This window comes from Ixodes scapularis, unplaced genomic scaffold (genome assembly GCF_016920785.2).
Source record: "Ixodes scapularis isolate PalLabHiFi unplaced genomic scaffold, ASM1692078v2 PGA_scaffold8__174_contigs__length_109621045, whole genome shotgun sequence".
Classification (NCBI taxonomy): Eukaryota; Metazoa; Arthropoda; class Arachnida; order Ixodida; family Ixodidae; genus Ixodes; species Ixodes scapularis.
The window spans coordinates 41,900,179-41,923,099 of NW_024609883.1; the positions used below are offsets into that span (position 1 = coordinate 41,900,179).

General features: G+C 46.6%; 1 protein-coding gene across 1 annotated transcript; it reads left to right on the plus strand.

Moving 5' to 3' along the window:
* The first annotated feature begins 15,389 nt into the window (after positions 1–15,389).
* LOC115327980 (chitin deacetylase 7-like) lies at positions 15,390–21,228 on the plus strand. The gene is made up of 3 exons (XM_029989054.4): positions 15,390–16,534; positions 18,564–19,013; positions 20,714–21,228. Exons 1-3 carry the CDS (start codon positions 15,723–15,725, stop codon positions 21,072–21,074), a joined length of 1,623 nt encoding a protein of 540 aa, XP_029844914.3. The 5' UTR covers positions 15,390–15,722; the 3' UTR covers positions 21,075–21,228.
* The last annotated feature ends 1,693 nt before the right edge of the window (positions 21,229–22,921 follow it).

Below are 22,921 nucleotides of genomic sequence, written 5' to 3' on the forward strand. Positions count from 1 at the left end.
GAATCTGCGCGAGGAAGACCGATGATTCAGTCCAGCGAGAGCGCGCTTGAGAGCAGACGACAAAACACATCACCTCCGCAAATAACAAAAAAAAATAAACAAAAAAACATAGTGGGTTATTTTTTAGACGATATACTGCGCCCCAAGTAGCACACCATTGTTTGACCAAATAGGCCCGAAACTGGCAAATATTGGCTCCAATGTTGGCCTAATGTTGATTTTCTCGAAACCGTTACCCGATCCAACGTTGGACCATTAACTAACGCTAATGTAGGACCACGATTCAACCAATATTTAGGCTAATATTGGACCATCATTTATGCCATCGTTGGACCGCCTTTTAACCAAAATTTAAGCCCAACGTTGGCCCACAATTCCAACAGCACCTAAATCATCATTGGACCACTGTTCATTGTGAATTCTCCAACCAATATTGGCATCCAAGTTCAATCATTGGCTTATCCAATATTGGCTCCCAGCCTTATGCCCTGGCTATTTAAATCTTGACATCCGATTTCAAGCGCGGGTTGTACTATTTTCGGCAGCCATTTTAGCGGACATACAGCTTTCTTTTCAGATGTATTTATAGTGGTCAGTTGAACACTATATACATCTGAAAAGAAAGCTTCAGTAAACAAGCCACATTCACTGTAGAATTTCTTTTATCGCATCCAGGTAAATATAGAAGCATGCAATTCAAAGTGTACCGTCAATACATTTTATTAAGTATTACGATTAAAGAAAAATTAAAGCAAATGAGTGCCAGGATTCACCCCTGCAAGCTGTGAACCGGGCAAGAACGTGATGGCCGGGATCCCACGCAGAGTTCTGGGCTCACAGTTCTGAAAGAAACAGAATCGGGGGCCTCGATTCAGGTGCCAGTTCCCACTAGGCCACCTCATACCACTGTAATTTTAAATATTCATTTACCTTTCATCTTCAGTCACTGTCAGTTCTCTCTTACTTTTGTCAATTATAAATATCCAAATAAAATATAGCTTTATTATTCGTCGCCCTTTAATCAACTGTTCGATTAATCGATTCAGTTGCTCTCTAACATAAAATCTCAGAAAGGTCTACCGACTTTTTTAATGTTTACTTTTCTATAATTAAAACTTTATTTTCCAGCGAATATTTTTCGTTCTTTTGTATACAATAAACTTGAGTATTCTAGGAGATAGCAGTACTGCCTTATATAACAAATAGATGAACAAGTAAGACACCTGGGCCGACTTGCTGAAATCAGCGTCCCAGCCAACAATGGGTGAAAAAAAGCACTGCAAAGGGTGGGGCGCGCGAGCGTCTTGAGACGAGGTATGAGTCGCGCTCAGCTTCTGCGCTGGCTTTGACAGTGCTTTCCCTAGTCTCAGCTGAGACGCTGTTTCCAGCAGGCCGGCATAGGCGTTAACTGTTGTTTTGTTCGCCCGACTTGTCCTAACTCAGAGCTTAACCGATCTAGTATTAAATACTGATAGTGATTAAAGAAATTAATAAAATAGTAGAAAGGTTAATCCATAAATTGCTTAGCCCTATTCTTGCAACATTATAGGGTTCCTCAACCTTCATCTAGCCTTAAGACCTGTTAATTACAATCTTACCATTTAAATTAACACGTTGATTTGGAAAAAAAAACTTTACATTTACGGCATTTGCGGCACAGAAATATGTAGTTACAAATGTACTAATATTTCCTCCATAATATTTACCAGTTATAAATTAAATCACTGGCCTTTTTCAGCTCACCAGTGTCAAATGTACTACGAATTTAACAGTTCAATAAATAGCCTGTTATACGAGAGGAACATTACAGTTGAACAGAACATAACAATTGAATCAATCAAGAATTTCAAATAAATCACGCACGTAAAAAAAGCTTGACGAGTAAAGAAAATGACTGGTACTCCACTTCCAGCCAACAAACCGAATTTGGGGAAATAAGGGTTAACCAACGCTTCTGTGGTATTCAGCTTTAGATATACTGGGAGGCAAACATCTTGCGACATGAAGACACCCATATTTTAACAGGAAAAATAAAATAAAAATGACTTCGAACATAAAAAAATAACCAATCAGAACGTCAGTCTATTAGAATAATAATAAAAAAAAATACTTACAATTAGCGCTGTATAAGGCCTGTCGGGCCGATCTCTGTGGGTTACAGGCTGGACTCGTCGGATATTCCTGTCACAGAGTTCGACGCAGTCCAAACTCATCGGATCATGACAAAGCGTACATTGCGTAGCAAGAACACATGTCCCCGATGGTCAAGAGGTCCTCTCTTTGTCACTCACATGGAAGGAAGGGCGGTTCGTTGCGCCTTCGGTCCGTCGAAGCTAGTAGTGACATGCATGCACACAACAAAGGAAGGTCACAGGTGTGTAGGGGCTGCCGAGAATATATCCATGGTTTGGACTAGAGCCACTAAATGAGCTGCGTCTAGAGTATCGGCACTCCGTTCGCTGACAAGGAAGCTCATGTAATACAGCTTTGCTTTGTCGCGAACTGTTTAAACATTTGTGGAGGACGAAAAAGGCGTTTTCTCTGATTTCAGATAAAGCTTCACATAAGTGCCAACCATGATTTTAAGCCACTATACGGCCAATGGAGTGGTTATCATTTGAGCCCGTTCTCGTTTCAACGTTCTCACTTGGCCCTTCTCAAAACAACCATTCTCAAAAAGATCTTCTCGCTTGGACCTGGCGTATTTGGCCCTTTCCCATTTTGTCTTTCGCATTCCAACCCTCCTCATTTGGGCCCGTTCTCGTTTCGCCCTTCTCACCTAGCCCTTTTCAAAATAGCCATTCTCAAAAATATCTCGCTTTGACCCGTCGCATGCACTTGAGTCTTTCTATACCAAAATCGTTTTTTAGGGTAATATTAATACATTGATATACTTTGTGTGTGTGTGTGTGTGTGCCACGCTGCAGGCATACTCTCTCTGCTAAGGATTTTAGCAGTGCGTCGAGGTCGTCGTAAAAAGCTACTAACTGACAATTAAACAGACCAACTATTTATAGCAGCCAGATCATATTCCGAAATGTCAGGTTATTCGAGGTCTCTCAACTTGGGACAATGCCACCACTTCTATAATGCAGTGGTTCTCAAAAGGGGGTCTGCGAAGACATCCTAGGGGTCCGCGATGCCGTGTCTCATCAGTCACGCACGGCGATATTAGTTGTCTTTCTTCACATTGAGAAGAAACGTTCCAAATTTCGGGAGAGTACTCTCGTGTGTATATCAATGAGATAAGTCTACTTTACATTAGCAATTAGTTATATCTATTTATTAAATCATTATCATGATAACTTATACCTTTCTATTCCCCGCACCCCAAACAGGGTCCTCCATCATCTCCGCCTTAGATAGAAGGCGTCTGCGAAACATCAATGGTTGAGAACCACTGCTATTATGTATGCTATTTCTGTTCAAACAAAGTTTCCAAATTAAATGTTCATCGCTTTTTTTTTTCTTGTTTGCTTAGATGAAGGGAAGCAGGCGTCAATGTACAATTCTCAGTGCGTACCTCTACACATAACATATGTCTGATGGTATGTTGAGGGCCGAAGCAAGGTAAGGCTCATCAACAAAGCCGCGAAGGCATAACAACATTAGAAGCATGCCGAACTAGTGTCATTCGGTCGTAGCGCGAACGGGCGAAATGAGAATGGGGTCCAGTTGCGAAAAACACGATTCGGATCTTATGAGAAGGTTCAAACGAGAAGGACCAAATGAGAAAAGGTCGAAATGTGCACGGTTCAAATGCGAATGGGACATTTTGAGATACCGTTACTGTGAAGCGTAGCTTATTTAGTGGCACAAGTTTTGACAATCCGCATGTTCAAGATCGCACTTGGCATTAAGACGGAATGCGGTGCTGGATATCGGAGCTCTAAAAACACCGTTTTTGCCGTTTCCAAAAGAGGTAGCGTGAATGGCGAAGATGCCGAGCCGCTTCGCACGATAAAAACAGTCCGCTAAGCAATAAAATGCACTAAAACAACTTAAAAACTGGCACCACGACGTCCTGATATGCGCACGTTGATCTTGCAATTATTTTCTCTTGGAGAAAAGAGCTGTTTCTGCCCGTTTGCAGTTCCCGGTTGCGCAACACTGTTCACGATGGCGAACTTCGTCGATTTTGCCGAAAGTTCCCCGAACCAGTCGAACAGTCCCTACTGTCCTCCAGTCGACCCCTACCCTATCTTCTGGCCTTGGTCAACGTGACCTCACTTTCTGTGTGTGTTTCGCAGGCTGGACTCCGTCACCCCTTGAGCTGAGAGGGTAGTGGAAGCCAAGGTGTTCGGTGAACCAATCGCACGTCTAAATTTAATCACGTGATCACGCTCCTTCCCGTAACCACGCGCAGAGAGCGGGGCAGGTGATCACTGATCCGGCGGGCGCGTAGCTCCCCCTGCACTGTCAGCTTAGGAATGAACGGATTCCTTGTCGCTCAAGGACGCCGAGTCCTCTTTGCCCACAAAGGAGATTTGTGTGGGGAAAACGGGAGGGTAACTGTTCTCTCATCACGTCTCTCGCCCTTTCTGAGGGAAAGAGGGGGTGCGCCATGAGTTTAGCCGAGCGACCTTGGTAAGCAATACGTTCCGAGGCCGTTAGGCTCGCCCCTCCCCTGTGCTCTCCCCTTTCTCAAATACTTTCGTCTGTCTCTGCTCAAATTTGCTATCCGGGTGTCCCAAAACGAATGAGGTAAAATTTGCTTATATATATATAAAAAAAAAAAAAATTCTAGAGCAAAAGGACAAAAAGCGACTGAGAGACACGAAGCTCGAAACTCAACTTGAAACCTACTGTCAAAATTAAAAAGAGACAATAAAAAGAAAATGGTTACCAACGAAAAAAAAAAAGGGTCGATATAAATTTCAAGGAAATTGTCGGCCTTGTTGGCGTTCCCTCAGAGCACCATTGAAGCTAACTAGATTATGCTTCAAAATAAACAAAAACAGGAGAGCATGCGCACAAAAAAAAAAAAAAAAAAAAAAAAAGAACATTCACCTAAACATGTGGGATGCGCTACATCGGTAGTCTAAAATATCAACGACATATGGGCGATCGTACGTATGTAGCATGATAGCCCCACGTGCAGAATCCCTGTGCAAGCTTCAACCAGCATTGTTCCAATGACGGCATGATTACGTTACACACGCTCGCGTGCCCACTTATTGTCGCTTAATTAGAAGCAAACTGCTCCGCCGTCACGGTGAGGACCCGGCCACCCGATTTGGGGATTCGCGTCATTGGCTCCTGATGAAACTGGACATTTTAAGGCGGGGCAAAAGGGCGGTGTGTCAGTCGTGGTCATTTCACACGGAGCTTTTGTCATCGGGTGCTTCCGTGCAGCACCCGATCGTACATAGGTCATCAACATTCTGTAAAGCGGTCTCCTTCATGGAACTTCGAAGTCTACTGTAATAAGTGTTCGTGTGATCCTTTGCTGTATAAAACACAGATTCCGGGGAAGTAGGAATCCAAAAAAGCGGAGAAATTGTTTAGGCGTTCAAAATCAGTGTAAATGAGTATGACGGTTGCATGAGTGCGTCGTCACTCGTTTAGTTAAATAAGGAATTCAGGGGTGAGGTATAATAAGAAGTGTATATATGTTCGTTTTCTTTTTTCTTTTTTTTTTTCAAAATAAAATTTAGTTGTTTGTAGCGCTCCGAGTGTGCACGCCTACTTCTTTGTGCTCATTTCTTTTACGCCTTTAAGTATAAGATTTTGCACCTAACTCGCTTCTGGTTAGACTCGAAATCGAAACCAACATTTTCGTCTGCTATCAGTGCCTTGACGCCATGTTGGAGGCATTCTGCGTCTTATTGTGGCAGCGTCGTCAGAGAGCCGTCCTTTTATAATCCCATTTCAGAATATATTTTTCCCTAGTCAAACGCAAAGAGGTGCCTCATCTGACACGAAATGTTGTCCATAAACCCTTAGTTGGTGTACGAAGCTTGTCTAACATAATAATCTAGAGCGAAAGTCCCATGCATTTGGCCACGACGGAATGGCGAGGCATAGACGCGTGGACATAACGGCAGCCCTAGTTGGCGGTCCTGATGAACCCATTTTGGTTGAGACGCCTTAATATGCACAAGGAAACAGCAAAACATATATAATTTTGGTACCATGCTATTTTCTTTTTTACTTTGCAGAAATGCACCTGAATCGCGCGCTGACAAAATTAAACAAAGTTTACAAGCGCTCGAGCAACTTCAACTTCTGTAGGCAAAGCTAACACGCCTAAACCAGCCTATTTAAGCATGCTTCCAGTAATAAGCTAAAGGTATTTCGAGACTAGAACGCAGTGGCATATAATGGTCAGTGGTAAGCGTGTTTCACATGCAGCGGTTTTGGCCCTAGAGCGGCGCGATTTCTGCCGTCGCGGCGCTCTGGCCAGCATCAGCGGTTGAGTGGCACGAGCGCCGCGACGGCAGAAATCGCGCCGCTTTAAGGCCGAAATCGCTGCATGTGAAAAGCATATTTCACATGCAGCGGTTTTGGCCCTAGAGCGGCGCGATTTCTGCCGTCGCGGCGCTCTGGCCAGCACCAGCGGTTGAGCGGCACGAGCGCCGCGACGGCAGAAATCGCGCCGGTCTAGGGCCAAAATCGCTGCATGTGAAACACGCTTACCACTGACCATTATATGCCACTGCGTTCTTGCGATGTCGATGAGTAGATTCTGCATAACCTTTACGTGCGCGTTTAGCGTGACATAAGAACATTGAAAAAGCGGGTTCAAAACTTCGACCCACGAAGTTCCTTCAGCGTGGCGCAAGGGTGCTCCGGCAAGTTTTATGTTATCAGCTCCACTCAATATCGGTGACCTAAATTTTGGCCCCAAATCGTCGCTTCACCTGTCATGGCTTATCTGTCGACACCTTTGTATGGTAAGGGGTACCAGTTCTCCTAAAAATGGTGCAATGTCCATTGTGCCCGCACTTTATCCCAGCCTGTCTTTAGCCAAAAAAAATAGGTGAGCTTTTGTCGGTGAGCTTTTGTCCGGCTACCTAGTGAGCTCGTGCACAAATAGAAACTCAGTGCGACGTCAATTGCTTTCTCATAGAAACGCGGTTAATTAATCTTAATTCTTTTTTTTACTCGCCTTGCAATTTTTTTACATCTCTTTTAAGCATCTCTGATTGTTCTTCCCCACCATGGCAATCCCGTCGCTTTTGCTTTATGACATACCACCCTGACTACGTAATCTTTCAGGATTTTCATGAAAAAATATATACCTGAACGTTAAGCTGGGGTCACACTGCTCATAAATCCTACGAAGGACGGTCTGCAGACAGATTCGAACGCGAGTCACCGCGAGGTCCGTTCTTCGAATGCTGCAGGGCAATGAGTTGAAGAAGAAACATGGCACGCGGCATTCGAAACACGGATCTCGCGGTGACTCGATCGTGTCTGTCAGACTGTCTTTTGTATGAGGTGTAAGCGGTGTGATCCGGGGCCTTTGGATCAAAAAGGAGCAAATCCCATTACGTAGTTCTCCTCATTTGTATTGTATCCAAACGTTTGCTTAGTAGGCTTTTTCTTTGCGAATTATCTAGATCGGTCGCACACATAATTCGGAGTGCACAGAATGTGTAATATGCGCGATAGGCTTAGCTGCCCCGTAGGAATATTTTTCACTTTTTTTTTTGGCCACCTCAGACACCACACATCAAGTGTACTCCGAATTTATCCTTGGGATCATGGTAAGTTTATTTTTCTTCTGTTGGCAGGGCTGCAGGAAAAAATGAGGTTCTGCCTCTTGCCTTTCACATTGAGGGCTCATAAAGTCGGAAGTAGTAGTACGCGACGAAATGAAGCTCCTGACCTTGCCGCGTGAAGACACTGCGCCAGTCAGCCTAGAGGGGAGCCAAGAGGCTTCTATGCAAACAGGACTTGTGCTCGCGCCCTTTTGGGCAAGCACATAGAAGACAAAGATGTTGAGACAATTTAAGAGCCCCGTGTATTATAGCGAAAGCTAGAGCACGAGTTCATAACACTGCTAGAGGATCTGGCTGCACGAGAGCTCATGCAGCGGGATTACGCTGTCTCGCTTTTCCAGACTTCACTCTGCTGTGACAATCGCTCGCTCGCTCGCTCAAAATGTGTGTTAAAAAAGAAAGGTTTTTAGGCCGCGGTGGAAGAAACACATTTTTCCTCCACCGTGCTCCACGCCAGACTCGTCAAACCAAACAGGTCTCCAAACAGAAAAGAGCGAAAACAGGGCGCGCCATCTATCGGTTTTCTTTCCAACGAATTCCCGCGTCGACGAAGGAGCCACGCGTGCACTGATCACTCTAATCCCCACCCCCATCATCGGCCCTTACGCTTCCCTTAGCCTTGCCGCCGTGCCCGGCCTTCCCCCCTCTTTCGGCCTCGACACCCCTCCCGGCCCTTTCGCAGTGGTCGGCCTAGCCCCCGCACTCGGCAGTTCCGGCTCGCTCGGCCCTAATCCACGCTCGGCCCTTCCGCGAGACTCGGCCCAGGGGGGATGCTGCCGTATCGCCGGAGGAAAGGGGTCGCTGTGCCTCCCGCCGCGAATCGCCCATTATGCGCTTAGCTTGGCTTATCTGGCCCCGAGATGCAGCAACAAAAGGAGTTTCCCCGCCGTCAAGTCAACTGTGGGAGGGGAGGAAATGGGAAGTGTGGCGGGGGGAATTTTTTTCTGGTTGAAAAATATTCTGCAGGTTGGTCTTTGAGCGCCGCGTGGTGGGAAGTTTTGAAACTAGCCCGAATGTCTCGGAATCTTGGCCTTGGATGCATTCGCGGAATGCTGCCGTCGGTTAGTTTAGTAGTCCCTCTGAACTATCGCTTTGCTTGACGTGCTAATAGGTTGATGGTGCGTCATTAATATAACAGCCGGATTAAATGAATGTTCAGCAGAACCAAGCAGAACTATTAGCCCTCATTAAGCGACGCCGCGGCCATTTTGCTTCTAGGTACTGCTCTTCCCTCGGCGCCCCTGCTCTCCCAGTCACGTGACCTAGAATTTCCCCTTCTAGGGACAATAGTTAACTTTAAACCACGGTTCGCGTTCGAGAAAACGGGCCCAGACGGTATACCAATGAGACTGATAAATGTTCGAAGCAAAACAAGCAAATTGAAACTAAGGCGGGTGATTGACCAGATACTTATAAAAGGGGAGGTACCCAGTGACTCGAAATTGAGCAGGATGAGAATATTATATAAGGGCAAGGGAGACAAAGACAGTATCAAGTCATACCGACCAATCACAGTAACTTCAGTAATATACAGAGTAGTTATGCAAATTGTAAAAGGAAGAATTAAAGAATGGGCAGAGCGAAAGCGGATTCTGGGGGAGTGTAAAACGGTCTCAGGAGGAATAGACGACTAGATAATAACTTATTCGTAACCACTCAGTGCATAGAGATAGCAAAGACAAGTCAAAGGCCATTATGGGTAGCATTTTTGGTCATTAAACGGGCATATGAGGATGTGAATCGGGAAAAACTCTGTGACCAACTAAAGGGATAGGGGCTAGGGGGAACCATGGTTAAGTTTCTAGAACGGGTTTATATGGAGAATAGGGTGGTTCTAATATGGGAAGCGAAACTGTAAGACCAACAGCAATAAAAGAGGACTTAGACGGGGTTTCCCATTGTCTCCCCTGCTCTTTATTATATACCCCAGTGAGATGGAAAAGAGATTACAGCAGTGTAACCTAGGTTTTGACCTGATTTGCATGACGGAAGCACATAAAGTAAATCAAATATTGCCAGGGTTAATGTAATCAGACGACATTGTACTCGCATCAGAAAGTCGTGAGACAACACAGTAACTGATTATGATTTGCAGCAGGGAAGGGGACAGTTTAAGCCTAAACTTCAGTACGGATAAGTGGGTATAATAGTTTTCAACGACGCGAAAGGGGAACATTTGGAGATACAGGACACAGTGATAGAACACGTAGAAAAGTACAAATATCTGGGAGTATGGTTAAGTGAAGGGAGGAAGTACCTAAAAGAATATGAAGATATTGTAATAAAGAAGGGGAAACAAGATTCAGTTATTACACAGGGCACTCTGGAACTATAATAGATCAAAAGTCGTTGGGGGTGTATAGAAGGGAGTCATGGTGCCAGGACTGTCATTTGGAAATGCGGTATTTCTGTGTGAGGTCAGAAATACAGGCAGATTTAGAGATACAGCAAAGGACTGTGGGTAGGTTGACATTGGGGGCACATTGGAATAGACCAAATGAGGGAGTAAAGGGGGATATGGGCTGGGCATCTTTCGAAAGTAGAGGAGCGATCAATAAAACAAAATTTGAACAAAGACTAGCTGAAATTGAGGATACACGGTGGGCAGGGAAATTGTACAAGTATCGATATATGAAAAGTTTGAACACTAACGGAAGTGTTTAACCGAACACTAACCGAACACTAACCGAAAGTGGACTAACCGAACCCACAAGATGAGATCAAAATACATTCAATGAGATGGGGCAGATCAGGGCATATCAGTAGAAAAGAAAGTAAAGGAAACTGAGAGGAAATTGTGGGAAGAAAGAATGCAGGGGAAATCAGCTTTAACAATATACAGGGCGCAAAAACAAGACATAAAGAAGGAACAGTTGTATCATAGTTCATTGAAGAGCTCATTGCTGTTTGAAGCTAGAATGGGGGTGCTAAGAACGAAAACATATAGGGCTAAACTCCAGGAAATAGACACTCTATGCGACGTATGCAACCGCGAGAGGGAAATTATGGAACATGTAATTTTAAGGTGCAAAGGGCTTGGTCCCACCCTCTCGGGGGGATGACTAAATGTTTGAAGGGGCACTGGGATTTGCAGACGTGGATGGACGAATGGATAGGGAAAGAATTGCGGTAACTAAGAGATGGGAACATTTTTGAACAATATTTAGGGAGAGGTATACAGATAAAAAATGAAAGACGTTTACAATACCCTGTAACGCCGAATGAGAGCGCAGCTCTTGAGGAGGAGGAGGGAAGGGTACTAAGGAGAGGGTATACCCTCCTCCTTCCTTGTCTTCCTCCTCCCCTCCTCTCCTCCTCCTAGCCCCTCTCCTCTCTCCTATCCACCTCCTCATCCCTCCCCTCCCCTTCCCCTCTTCCCCCTCCCCTTCCCTTCTCCTCTTCTCCTCCTCATCCCTCCTCCTCCTCCTCGCGCGTCGTATCATAGGAAATGCCTATAATGTACCGCGCGCTTACGCCGACGGTGACGCCGACGCCGCTGAAGACGGGAACGGGCGCCTAAGAGCTGTGTTCTAAAATAATCTATGGAAACACTTTAAAGGGGCGGGGGAAAGGGTTGTGTTAGAACAAAATTTATACACATCTTAAACAACAAGGAATGACGAAATGTTAAGCTAGGTGGCGCAAGCTGCCGCCCATTACATAGGGTACAGCCATTAACATCCATCCATTCATTCATCCGTGCCATGCCCCCGGAAGTGGAATTAAAACAATATTTACAAAAAAACTTGGTGGCGCTTTAAAATATGTTAATGTAGTGATTGCGCAGGCGAGCTGGTGGATGTTAACCATTTTGTTCTTAGCCCGAGACTGAGGCAGGAAAAGAGGAAAATTTCAAAGTGGAAGAAAAATGAACAGTCGAGGACACGTCTCTAACACAGCTAAAGACAAGTTTATTTGGTCACCTTCTTATATACACTCCACGAACTTCACCATAGAACCTTCTCGATCTCCAAAGCCAAAACATAACAAAGGTCTCACATCTTTCCACCACAATTGTCAAACGACCTTGACGTTTTCCACAAAGCAACAAACAATAGCTCCCCTCACCCGGAAGACACTTGACTGAATCCTTCGCGTACACAGTACACTCTCCCCCTCTACTCTACTCCCCTCTACTCCCCCTCCTACTCTCGGGCCGGAGAGCAGAGGCGGACAGTGTACTGTGTACGCGAAGGATTCAGTCAAGTGTCTTCCGGGTGAGGGGAGCTATTGTTTGTTGCTTTATGGAAAACGTCAAGGTCGTTTGACAATTGTGGTGGAAAGATGTGAGACCTTTGTTATGTTTTGGCTTTGGAGATCGAGAAGGTTCTGTGGTGAAGTTCGTGGAGTGTATATAAGAAGGTGACAAATAAACTTGTCTTTAGCTGTGTTAGAGACGTGTCCTCGACTGTTCATTTTTCTTCTACTTTGAAACTTTCCTCTTTTCCTGCCTCAGTCTCGGGCGAAGAACAAAATGGTTAAAATATGTGTTTGATGAGCATAAAGATACGTCCGTCCCAAAGCAAGGGTAATAACCGAAAATCATTACAAGATTCCAATGTTATCAATATTAGGTTGAAGACCGCGACAGTTCCACTGCACAAATTGCAAATTCTTCATTTATCTAAAAGGTAAAATCTATAATTAAAATGAGAGAGGCAATGAAAAAATTGCGAACACTAAAATAACGGTTATTTGGAGGGACCACTGGCTTTTTTCCTTTGGGCCTCGGAGTCTGCCACTCCACGTCATCCTGATCGAATGCAAAAGTGGGTGACTCAGAGGCTTTATCCATCACCTCCACTTGATTGTGATCCAGCCTTGATTGTTTCTGGCAGGGTATGCTTCTCAAAAGTAAAAATTACGTGTTTGAAGGAATTTCTTCGTCGTCTTTCCCAAACGTAAGTTAGTCTTACGTCGACGACGCCGGCACCTTAGGGCCCATTGAGGTGGTTTTCCTCGCTAGTGTGCAAGAAGTCGTCCACGGATGGTGTTGAGTGTGCAATAAGGGCTCACCGACACTTTGACGTCAAGGATGGTGTTCAGCTTCTGGGGTTCTTTACCTTGTCTTTTTTGGTATTAACATTCATTCCGAGGTCTCCAAAGTGGAGTTTCTTTTAGCCTTGTAAGAAAACCCTATAAGAGGCTCAAGCACTTTGGCTACAACGAATGGTGATAGCTTTGACCCGGGTTTGTGGACATCGAGAGAGTGAACAACGAAAAACTTTGTGAAGGTTTCTACCGTATTAACATTTACGAAGTTTTTCTGAACACAAGACTATTGAAAAAGAACCTCGAGGCTCAGGTTCTTTTTCAATAGTCTTGTGTTCAGGTCAGTGGTTCTTAATGGCGTGCCCTGAACGGAGATTTGAAAGGGAGGGGCTCCATAAGAGGGCAAAGAGTGCTCGGAATCCGCGGTGCACCACCCACCAGGAAGCCCAACAAGGGGTTAGGTAACGCACCATAATAAAAGGGGCCTTGCTGGAGACGTTACTCCAACAGTGCTGCCGGGAGGCTATACCTAAGTGTGGGTCAAGAGTCAGAGGTTCATCGCCACCCAAGGTTAGCCCTTGCCGCCAAAGAAGATGAAAGTGGAAAGACGAGGAGAAGATCGGATAAGACAAAGAGAGGAGGGGTGAAGAAAGGGGTAACCGGACAAAAGCTCACCGGACAAAAGCTCACCCGTTTTTTGACAGACCGGGACAAAAGCTCACCCATTTTTTGACAGACCCGGGCAAAAGCTCACCTCGATTTCTTTTTTTTTTCATACCCGGGCGAAACACGGGCTGAAATAAAGGGCGGACGCAATGGACATTGGACCATTTTTAGGAGAACTTGTACCTCATCCACCATTGAGTTACGCATCTTTTTAAAAATACTTTGAAAGAACGGAATTTCGGCCTTTTGGAAAACTACAAGACAGATGACCAATCTAGAAAATTGTGCGGGATTTTAGATAGGCTCGGGTTCCTTCCACCACAGCTTGTTCCACAAGAACTAACCACCAGGGAAAAGTCTACCGGTGACATCGGCTACATGCTGGACTACTTTGATTGCACGTATGTCAACGGCCGCTTTCTTTATGCTTCTGTTCCATCTGCGGCGGCACCCAGAACGAATTCTTCCCTTCGCCTGACTCTGCGCCGACGGCGACCGGAGTTTCCCCCGGTACGGTGGAATATGTACGACACCACTCTTCAAGATAAAGACCGAATGAACACCTGCGAAAGATAGAGTACCGGGTTCCAGAAGCTCGTCGGCCACGCCCATGCAAGCGTCTTGAGGCTGATTGAATACCTACAGCAAAATCAGGCGCTCGTTGCCACGGCATTGACAAAAGCCCGGAGAGGTGAGCCTACTGTAAAGCGGGTGCGAAGAATTACTTTGCACCTGCAGAATCGTCTTAGAAATATTTGCGAGGGCTAGCATGTACATCGAGATCTACCAAGACTGCTGGAGCTAGTGGGAAACTGCATTCGCTTCTAACCAATCGATAAATAAACATGTTTCTATTAAAATCAACAAACTATGCGCCTGTCAGACTTAACTTATCGTTGCCTTTTTGTGTCGCGCGCATGCACCTAAGTTGTCCGCTCTCGTGTTAAGACCAACATGAAATTTTCTCGTGGTGAGCTTTTGTCCGGGTCTGTGAAAATATGGGTGAGCTTTTGTCCGGGTCTGTGAAAGAATGGGTGAGCTTTTGTCCGGTGAGCTTTTGTCCGGTGAGCTTCTCTCCGGTGAGCTTTTGTCCGGGATTCGAAGAGAGGCGACTGACTTGATTCTTCTTGGCCGGGTCTTACCAGAACATTCGTTTATGAGAGGGGGCCAAAGTGGTGTATTGCCTCAGCTGAGGGCCCCGAAGGGTCGAAACCTACCCTGGGCTTGGCTCAACCACGATTGTGCTCTTTTCCCCAGACACAGGAAACCCGCATGGCTCGGGGTCCGTGGTGACGCCACTCACCAAACACATACTAACGCAGGGTCCCCCAGCGGGGAAGAGAACAACTGAGAACATCAAAGACTTGTAGGCGTGATATTATGAACCATGCAATCAACCGATATCGATGTAGCAACAGATACAATGCAAGTCAAACGGTTTTTTCCGACCTTCTTCACGAGTTCTAGCATAAGAGCAAAACAAAGTGTTTTAGATCTATAATGAATATATAGGACGATCTTTTTGAGCACACAAAATCTCCTTACACAGACTATTTTTGCCACCATCGCCGAGATCCCAAATGCGCGATCATATATATATATATACGCGCTTCTTACTGCAAATGTTCGACCGCTATTAGTAAGCAGACATGAGTTTTCATAAATTATTGCCCTTTGAACCCTCACACTCTTAGTCGCTACGTATACTCAATGTGCCTCAGTGCTAACGCTGATTCCTGTGCTTCATATACTCACAGGTATTCGGTACGCTGACGGTGAAAATGGTCAAAACGTGCTACCAAAATTAACTGCAGAAGTTTTGCACATAATGATGTCATGTCATTAGGTAGTAAATATAAGTTTCCGACTGCACTTTTCGGAGCAAGGCAAGAACACGCGGTGAAACGAGGAAAATGACACAAATACAATAGATCCGCCAAAGCTCGGAGTGGAGACCGGAGCGGAGCGATGAGTTGAAGCAATCTAATGGCGGCCGCGTCACGCGATTCCAAGATGGCAGCGCCCACGCGTTGGAGGGTGAAACGGTCTATAAAAGCGAAGACGTGTCGTCAAACGCGTCACCGTGGAGCCACAAACGCCATCGGCGGCATGTGAAAAACCCATTTGCCATGGAGAGCAAAAAGGAGAAATTGATATTCCTATCGGTCATAAAAAGAGAAAGAAAAGATCGAATGTCGGGCACGAAGCTCCTATCTAATCGAGCTCCTCTTTCCTCCGTCCGTGTAGCACTCTTAAGAGGAACTCGTACGTGTAGCACTCTTAAAAGGAACTCGTATCGCATTCTGGTCGCCGAAACCTTCGCGTCGTAATCGAAGGATGAACCTCTGCAGGCTCTTCGCCGTGCTACTGCTAGGATGTCTAAGGTTCGCTGCCTCATTGCCGCCCGTCCTGAAGGAAATCCATTTGCCTAATGTTGAGGTAAGCTTCGCATCGCTGCCCTCAAATTCGGACCCATCTGTCCAAGACAAAAACAAACTGCCGAGTCACCCAGTCGTAGTCGGAGACACCGGCGCGACGAACGGGCCTAGCGGACCAATCAACACATCGCAGAAGGAGAAACTAGTCATTACCGTTGAGAGGACGTCCAACAGTACATTGCAGATTTCGCAGGGCGGTCCGCAGTGTTCCGAGGGCACCTCTCCAGAAGGGAAGAAATGCGTGGCGAAAGGAGCGCTGGAAACGCTGCTATCCGTAGCGGACGAGCTCAAGAGATATCTGGGAGACCAGACTGGTTCGCCCCGGGATCAGACTACGCTCGTTACGACTGAAACGCCCGCAGGGACAACTTCGACAGTTCCACCTAAGATCGACACCAAGCTCTACAGGCCGGAGCATAGCGGGTGCGACGTCCACAGATGCAGGTCTCCGAATTGCGCTTGCAGCGGGGAACTGCCACCGGGAGGACTGACGATACAGGACACGCCGCAGTTCGTGATGCTCACCTTCAACCACACTGTTCACCGAGGCAACATGCCGTTCTTCAACAAGCTTCTCGGCGGATCCCACAATAGGAATAAGGCGACGGGTTGCGACGTCTTGGCCACCTTCTTCGTTTCCGCCGACGTGGATTACAAGCTCATGAACGACTTGTACCTTATGGGCAACGAGATCGCTCTTCACACCATCAGGTGAGCCCGGCTGTACGTCCTTCCTTAGTTCTTTGAACGTGTTCACACAATCTTTTACAGACGAGCGCACCAACCGACAAAATTTGACGCGAGCACTCCGCATTATCGGCACAAAGTTATGCGAAGCGCCAATTTGTTTGCTTTCTGCGCCGGTGGCTGAGGTGACATCAGAACGGCCATCTCTAGCTGGCTCAATTAGAAGGACAGTGGGTAGACCTCAAGGCAGCTAGCATCGAGCTGTACCCGTATATCCATCCAGTCAGAGTGAATGCGGAGAGCAAGTGGTCTGCTTCTTGCGCAGAAACTGCGGTGACGTCAGAACGACGCCGAGTTCTGATTGGCTTTGATTGGAAGGATTCTGGGTAGACCGCAATGCCAGATGTCTTGTGGTCTGCCCACCATATTTTTCATTCAGCCTATAAAAGCTCGGCGTTCTGACTTTCTCTCCGCATAGTCAGGCCTCAAACAACGCTGCTATCTGACGAAGCCAATCAAGCTGCATTAATAGTGCGTCGTGTACGTCACTCGTCGTCTTCTTGCGTCTGCTATAATCTTCTAAACCAATCACGAGCAGAAAACCGCAGGATATCACATCGAATTTATTGCTCGTGATTGGTCTAGCCAGAGGTATAAACGCACAAAGACGACGAGCGCCATGACGACACAGTTTTTGAGCTGTGTGATTGGATGGATGGATTAATGTTAATGACTATACCCTTTGTAACGCGCTATAGCTTGCGCCACCTAGACTATCACATCGTACAGTGTTGGCTGCGGTCGGCCTTAACCTGAGACTCAGTAAAGTTTGAATGGAAACTGGAGCGGTTTTGTATTTGAGGGAAAAACACTTAAATTCTCTTCATTTGGATTCCGGGATCACGAATATCGAGATTATTTTTTTTTGTCAATTTGGTGCATGGAGACTGCAGAAAGTCATTTTCAAAGTACCGCTGAAGCTTCTCCTACACGAAGCGTGACGTCATATTAGGAGTTTTCTGAATATCCGCTGTCGCGCATCTTTAGCGCCAATCAAAGCTATGCACGCGAACCCTTCCTAGTTTCAAAAAGGTAAAAAAAATAAAAAAATAAAGCATGTTACGACTACTGTCAGTACTGGGGAACATGCCTGGCAAGCTTGCAATTGCATGCACAGCACCGCATGAGCGACACAAGCTTGGCGACCTAAAGATGCTAGTATGACGTAACGACTGGTAGCAGGATTTTCGTGTTTTCTCGCGTTTAGTTACACCTTCGGGGAAAACGAGCATGATAGTCAGATTCACGGGATAAAAATATTAAAAAATTAACCTCGAACTCGTTTTTGTAAGAACCACTTCAGCTCCTCTGTATATAAAAAGAAGGAAAGATTGCGCGTTTTTTTCATAATCAACCCTATTGCAATGGCACAATTCTGAGAATAGACTCATCTCACTGAGTGTTCGGCGCATGCGTGACGCCGCCATAAGTTTAGTTCTCGGGAAGCAGACGGCAGTGCATGCGATGGATTGTGCCGTCTCGTACTCTACACGCGCAGAGTAACAGCGAGGTAGTCGCACGTGCAGAAAGACTAAAGTTCACTGGATGCATTGCGGCACCGGTGGCTTAGTCAAACTGCCTGGTGAGATAGACCTATTTCTTTGCCTAAAAACCATTTGCATTTCTAAATCCCAGCTACAGCTCTGTGCCAATATTTATTGTTGCAGACTAGAACCGGTCCCAGCTTCATACAATTCCCAACTTGAGATATTGTACTGAGACTGCTATAATAAGCGAAGATTGAAATTTGTTTCACTGTCCTTTTGAAACGCCTTCTTTTAACGTGAATACGAAGAGTTCACTTTGACAAATATAGTTGCGGAAATATTTTCTTTTTTATATGAATGCAAAATATATGCCTTAGCCGAAGTTAAAAAAATATTACTGGTCTTTTAAAAAAAGTTTAGTCTAAGTACAATGATTAGCTATAGTTTCAAAATTGCTTCACAGGCTAGTTTAAACTTTATTTTTTTCATCTTTTCCACTCCCCAAGCAACCGAAACGACCCTGACTTCTGGAAGTCCCTGAGCCCGGAAGAATGGGGTCGCGAAGTCGACGACCAGCGGAAGATGCTGAAGGTGTTCGGCAACATCGCAGAACGGGACTTGAAGGGGTTCAGTGGTCCTTTCCTCAACACCGGCGGAGAGAACGGGTTCAAGGCGCTCCAAAGCAACGCAGTCGAGTACGACAACTCGCTCGTCCACCTGAGGCGCCGCGGTGAAGACTATCCGCTGTATCCTTACACACTGGACTTCGGATTCAAGATGCCGTGCGTCGTCGAACCCTGCCCTCAAGACCCCTATCCTGGACTCTGGGTCTTTCCCGTCAACGTGTACCTCAAGAGCGAAGTAGTTGACGGGCAAGACCGCGAGGTACCCTGTCCCATCGGAGCCGCGTGCGAGCCGCAGCCGACCACCGCCATCGACACGCTCAATTACCTGAGGTAATGTTTCTGCTTGAACCCCGTCTTGCCATAGGCACTGACAACTTAAGAAACGTTTACACTTTTTTCTTCGTGATTCGTTCTTCGGCGTCGTGTTCGAATAATACTGCCGCGATCTGATAGGCTGCTGAGACGTAAGCATGATAGCTTCACACAGACGTTTGCTTCAAAAGTGTACGCAAAGTGATTTTATATGGCCAACGTGACACGACCATCATTCAAGCAGGAAACGCATCCGACCGTCTGCAGACGGTGTTTTATATAACGTACTAACAGTGTGACAGCGGCGTAATGTTGTAGGTGACTATATATGGCGACAACATAGTAAACCTTAAGGTCACCGACGGGACTAATAATATACGGCGTCCAAGTTCGTCTGGTCCTCGCGCGCCTTGTACGTTTGTTTACACCCCCAAACGCACCCACGTTGTTTTGTTTCCCCCTGACCTCAACCAATCATGGTGCTCGACGACGACTGCCTCGTCGTCAAGCGGATGACCCCTGGTAGTTCTCTATGTTGCCCTTTGATTGGCGTGCCCCTCCTTGCATTCCGGTACCCCGAAGACGCATTTTGGAGCACTTGCTCGCCGTATGTACCCCCTGCTGCCGCCATGACGCGCGCGCATGGTCCGAGGCCACAGTTTCCTGTTGCTTCGCTGGCTTCTTCGAGGACTGTATTTGAAAGCTGCGCACAAATGTGCAGCAGCATAAATGACGTTATTTTGTTATAAAAGTTTCTGATCTCAATCATTACAAAGAAGTGCGTCCAATGAAACTCAGGCGTGAGTTTCATTGGACATTGACAGAGTCACTCTTTCGTTAAGTGCCGATTGGAGTCGCTAAGGTCGAATTCGGGTGGTCAATCTACGGCAACTTATTGTGCCGAAAACCGGCAATAGCGTTCGCCTGGTCAGTTTCCGGCCGGCACGCATTGTTCGGGTGGTGGTTCTCCGACAAGCAACGGCAATTTTATGGCGCTTTTTTCGCCCGAGCTCCTAACGGCCGGGCGAGCGGGTGCCAGACTGTATCCGGTGTCGCCACCTCCAAAATGGGAGAAGAGATCAATGAGAAAAGATTCGCGAAAGACCGAAACTGATTTGGAGTCACTTCAGCAGCCAATACTTGGGTCAATCCTAGCCGTTGGGACATGGGTGATGGTGGCGACAACCTCTCGATAGCGGTGTCTGTCTTGCGGGCAAGCGGCAAAGTATACTGCGACCGTCTGGCGTTTTATGTTCAGGTGCCGAGGGTCACATAATGTGCCGTCGGCGCGTTTGTGGTTTCCGGTGCTACCGGCTCGGTCTCGCCGGTGATTGACCAACCGAATTTGCATAAGCATGCTACGCTCCAAAGTAACGACACTCCGAGCCATCTGGGTACTTAAAATCGTGGTTGCCAGTTCCCTGAAACTTCGTATGAAATCACAAAGAACCCTTTTTGTTTTCTAGAAAATGTTAAAAACTGTACGCGAGGAAGGAAAACGATTTCGGCTTTGCTTCTCAAGACCATATCTAAATCAGAGGAAAGTATATCGCTGAATCGAAACGATTACCAACTGCACTGAGCACCAATAATGGCGGCACCCAGAAAAAAATCGGGAAAAGGAGTGTCGCTACTCTAAGCCTATATCTAGTGGCTCTTGTGCAAATAACCCCCGGAAACAACAACCCAGTGAATTCAAATTATTCCACCCGATGCAGGTCTCACTTTGAGCAGCACTACAACACAAACAGGGCACCGTTCCAACTTTCCCTGAGTGAAGAGTGGCTGAAGGATCCCAAGCGCCAAAAGGGCTACATGGTTTTCGTGAAATGGCTACTGCAGAAGGAAGACGTCCACCTGGTTACTATGTCCCAAGCCCTCGAGTTCATGAGGAATCCGGTGCCTCTGAGCAGATACAACCAGCGTCAATGCGAAAGGCACGACGATAGGACACCCTGTTCCAAACCGACGAAGTGTTCGTACCCTACCACTCCGCTGGGCCACTTCCGGTTCATGAACACTTGCTCGGGTCCGTGCCCGCCAAACTTTCCGTGGCTGAAGAATCCTCTTGGACATTGAACGCGCGTCTACCGGCATGTTTATAGCGTTCAAAAGGCACGTTTGCGTTCAACGATAAATGTATTTGTAGATGATCTTTTCTCTGGAGATGCTTCATCCCTCATGCGAGGCAGTTGCTACTGTTGGAAAACAATAAAGCTGCAACAGTAAGAAACATCTGTGCTAGTTGGTACACGGAGAGCCAGGTAGACAAGGACAAGAGAGGACATCACAACGCGCTTCCGGTGTTTTCTTCTGTCCTTGTATATCGTGGCACTCTCTGCGGCAGGGATCCGTGACCTTTTTCTGCAGCGTGCCGAATCGCCGCAAAGCAGAGAGGGAGCGGAGGGAGGTACTGGTAGCTATAGACCGACACGCCGAGCGGCTCTGTTTACTAACAAGGCCGGAAGGCCGCGCATGCGCGGTAGCTATGTGGGCAAAAGCGACCCGGCCCTCCGTGTTTTCGCCATTGTGTTGTGTGGCGTGCGCTCGTTGTTGACGTTGTAGGGACGCTTCTAGCTTTATTTGTGAGTAGTATTTCCTGGCTACGTATGTCGTATGCTATGCCCGACTATTTGAGCTCGCCACCCGAGCCTGAACGACGGCGGTATCGAAACAAACTGTGCGTGGACGGCGTTGCCTACGAGGATCCGTACGCCGTAAACAAGGCCTGCTGGACTTCCGACGTGAAGTTGCTGCCACCGAAGTCGGCGGCTCACGTCGTCGTTTATTTAGTTTTTTCGCCAAGCCAGTTTACGGCCGACACTGAGCAGGCGTACAAGTCTCTCGAGGCCTACGATTACTTCGAGTCGGTTTCCGCAGTGCCGCCGGGATCAGCAGACTGTGGGTCTCCGGAAGTGTATTTATTAATTAAATAAATACACACAGCGTTTTCAAGTCAAGGTATGCTATCTTTCCTACTCTCATGAGCACAAGGCATGACAAGCAGTAACGCTCTGTCCGTTCTGCAGTCTTGGCGGTAACACGTTACAAGTAACTGCGTTACTAGGAAGGCGTTACTTTTTTCAGTAGCTTAGTAACCTACTCGTCACTTTTCGACACAGTAACGGGTAACGTACTTACGTTACTATTTCAAGTAACGTAGTTACGTTACTCGTTAGTACAATTACACTTCAAGTTTTTCCGTGTTTTTAGGCGGCAAGCCATGTTTTTCTTTGCGTTTTTCTCTCGTCAGTATTTAGGTGAAACCGTAAAACGAGATAAAGTAATTATGTTCTGTTTCTGCATGAACATAATGTTTCTTGACATACGAGCTTATGCATACCTGAATCGTCAAAACCGTAAAACGTGTTAAATCATAGTTTAAAAAGTAACACAGAAATAACGTGCGTTACTTCTTATAGGTAGCGGTAACGCGTTCCTTTTATTTTTAGGCAACGTAGCTCAGTAACGCGTACCTTTGATTTGCAAGTAACGAGTAACGTATTTCGTTATTTTTTTTGGGTAACGCCTACAACACTGCCGTTCTGTAGCCGATCCCCTTCTGCTGGGTAGCACGGGCGTAGCGAGCCTCCGACGAGCGCTTGGCCGGTGCTTTGTGCGCGAACACCGTGGGAACAAAATCCGGGTGGTCTCGATCAGAGCACGCTTTCCCTGTACACAAGCAAGCCTCGGGACGGAGATTGAAATGGAAGCGCACTTGCCTCCAAGAAAGTGCTTGCCGCACAAACGCGCGAGGCGACCATTCTTTTCGATCCACGGATATTATACACCTTCTATGCCTTTCAGAGTCTGCCGGGAACTTGTAGAATTTCACTCCGCTACTTTTCTTGCACATTTCGGCAGGATTAACGGCAACACAGCTTCGCGGCATGCTGAAATATTATGACGGCCATGCGAAACCTGTG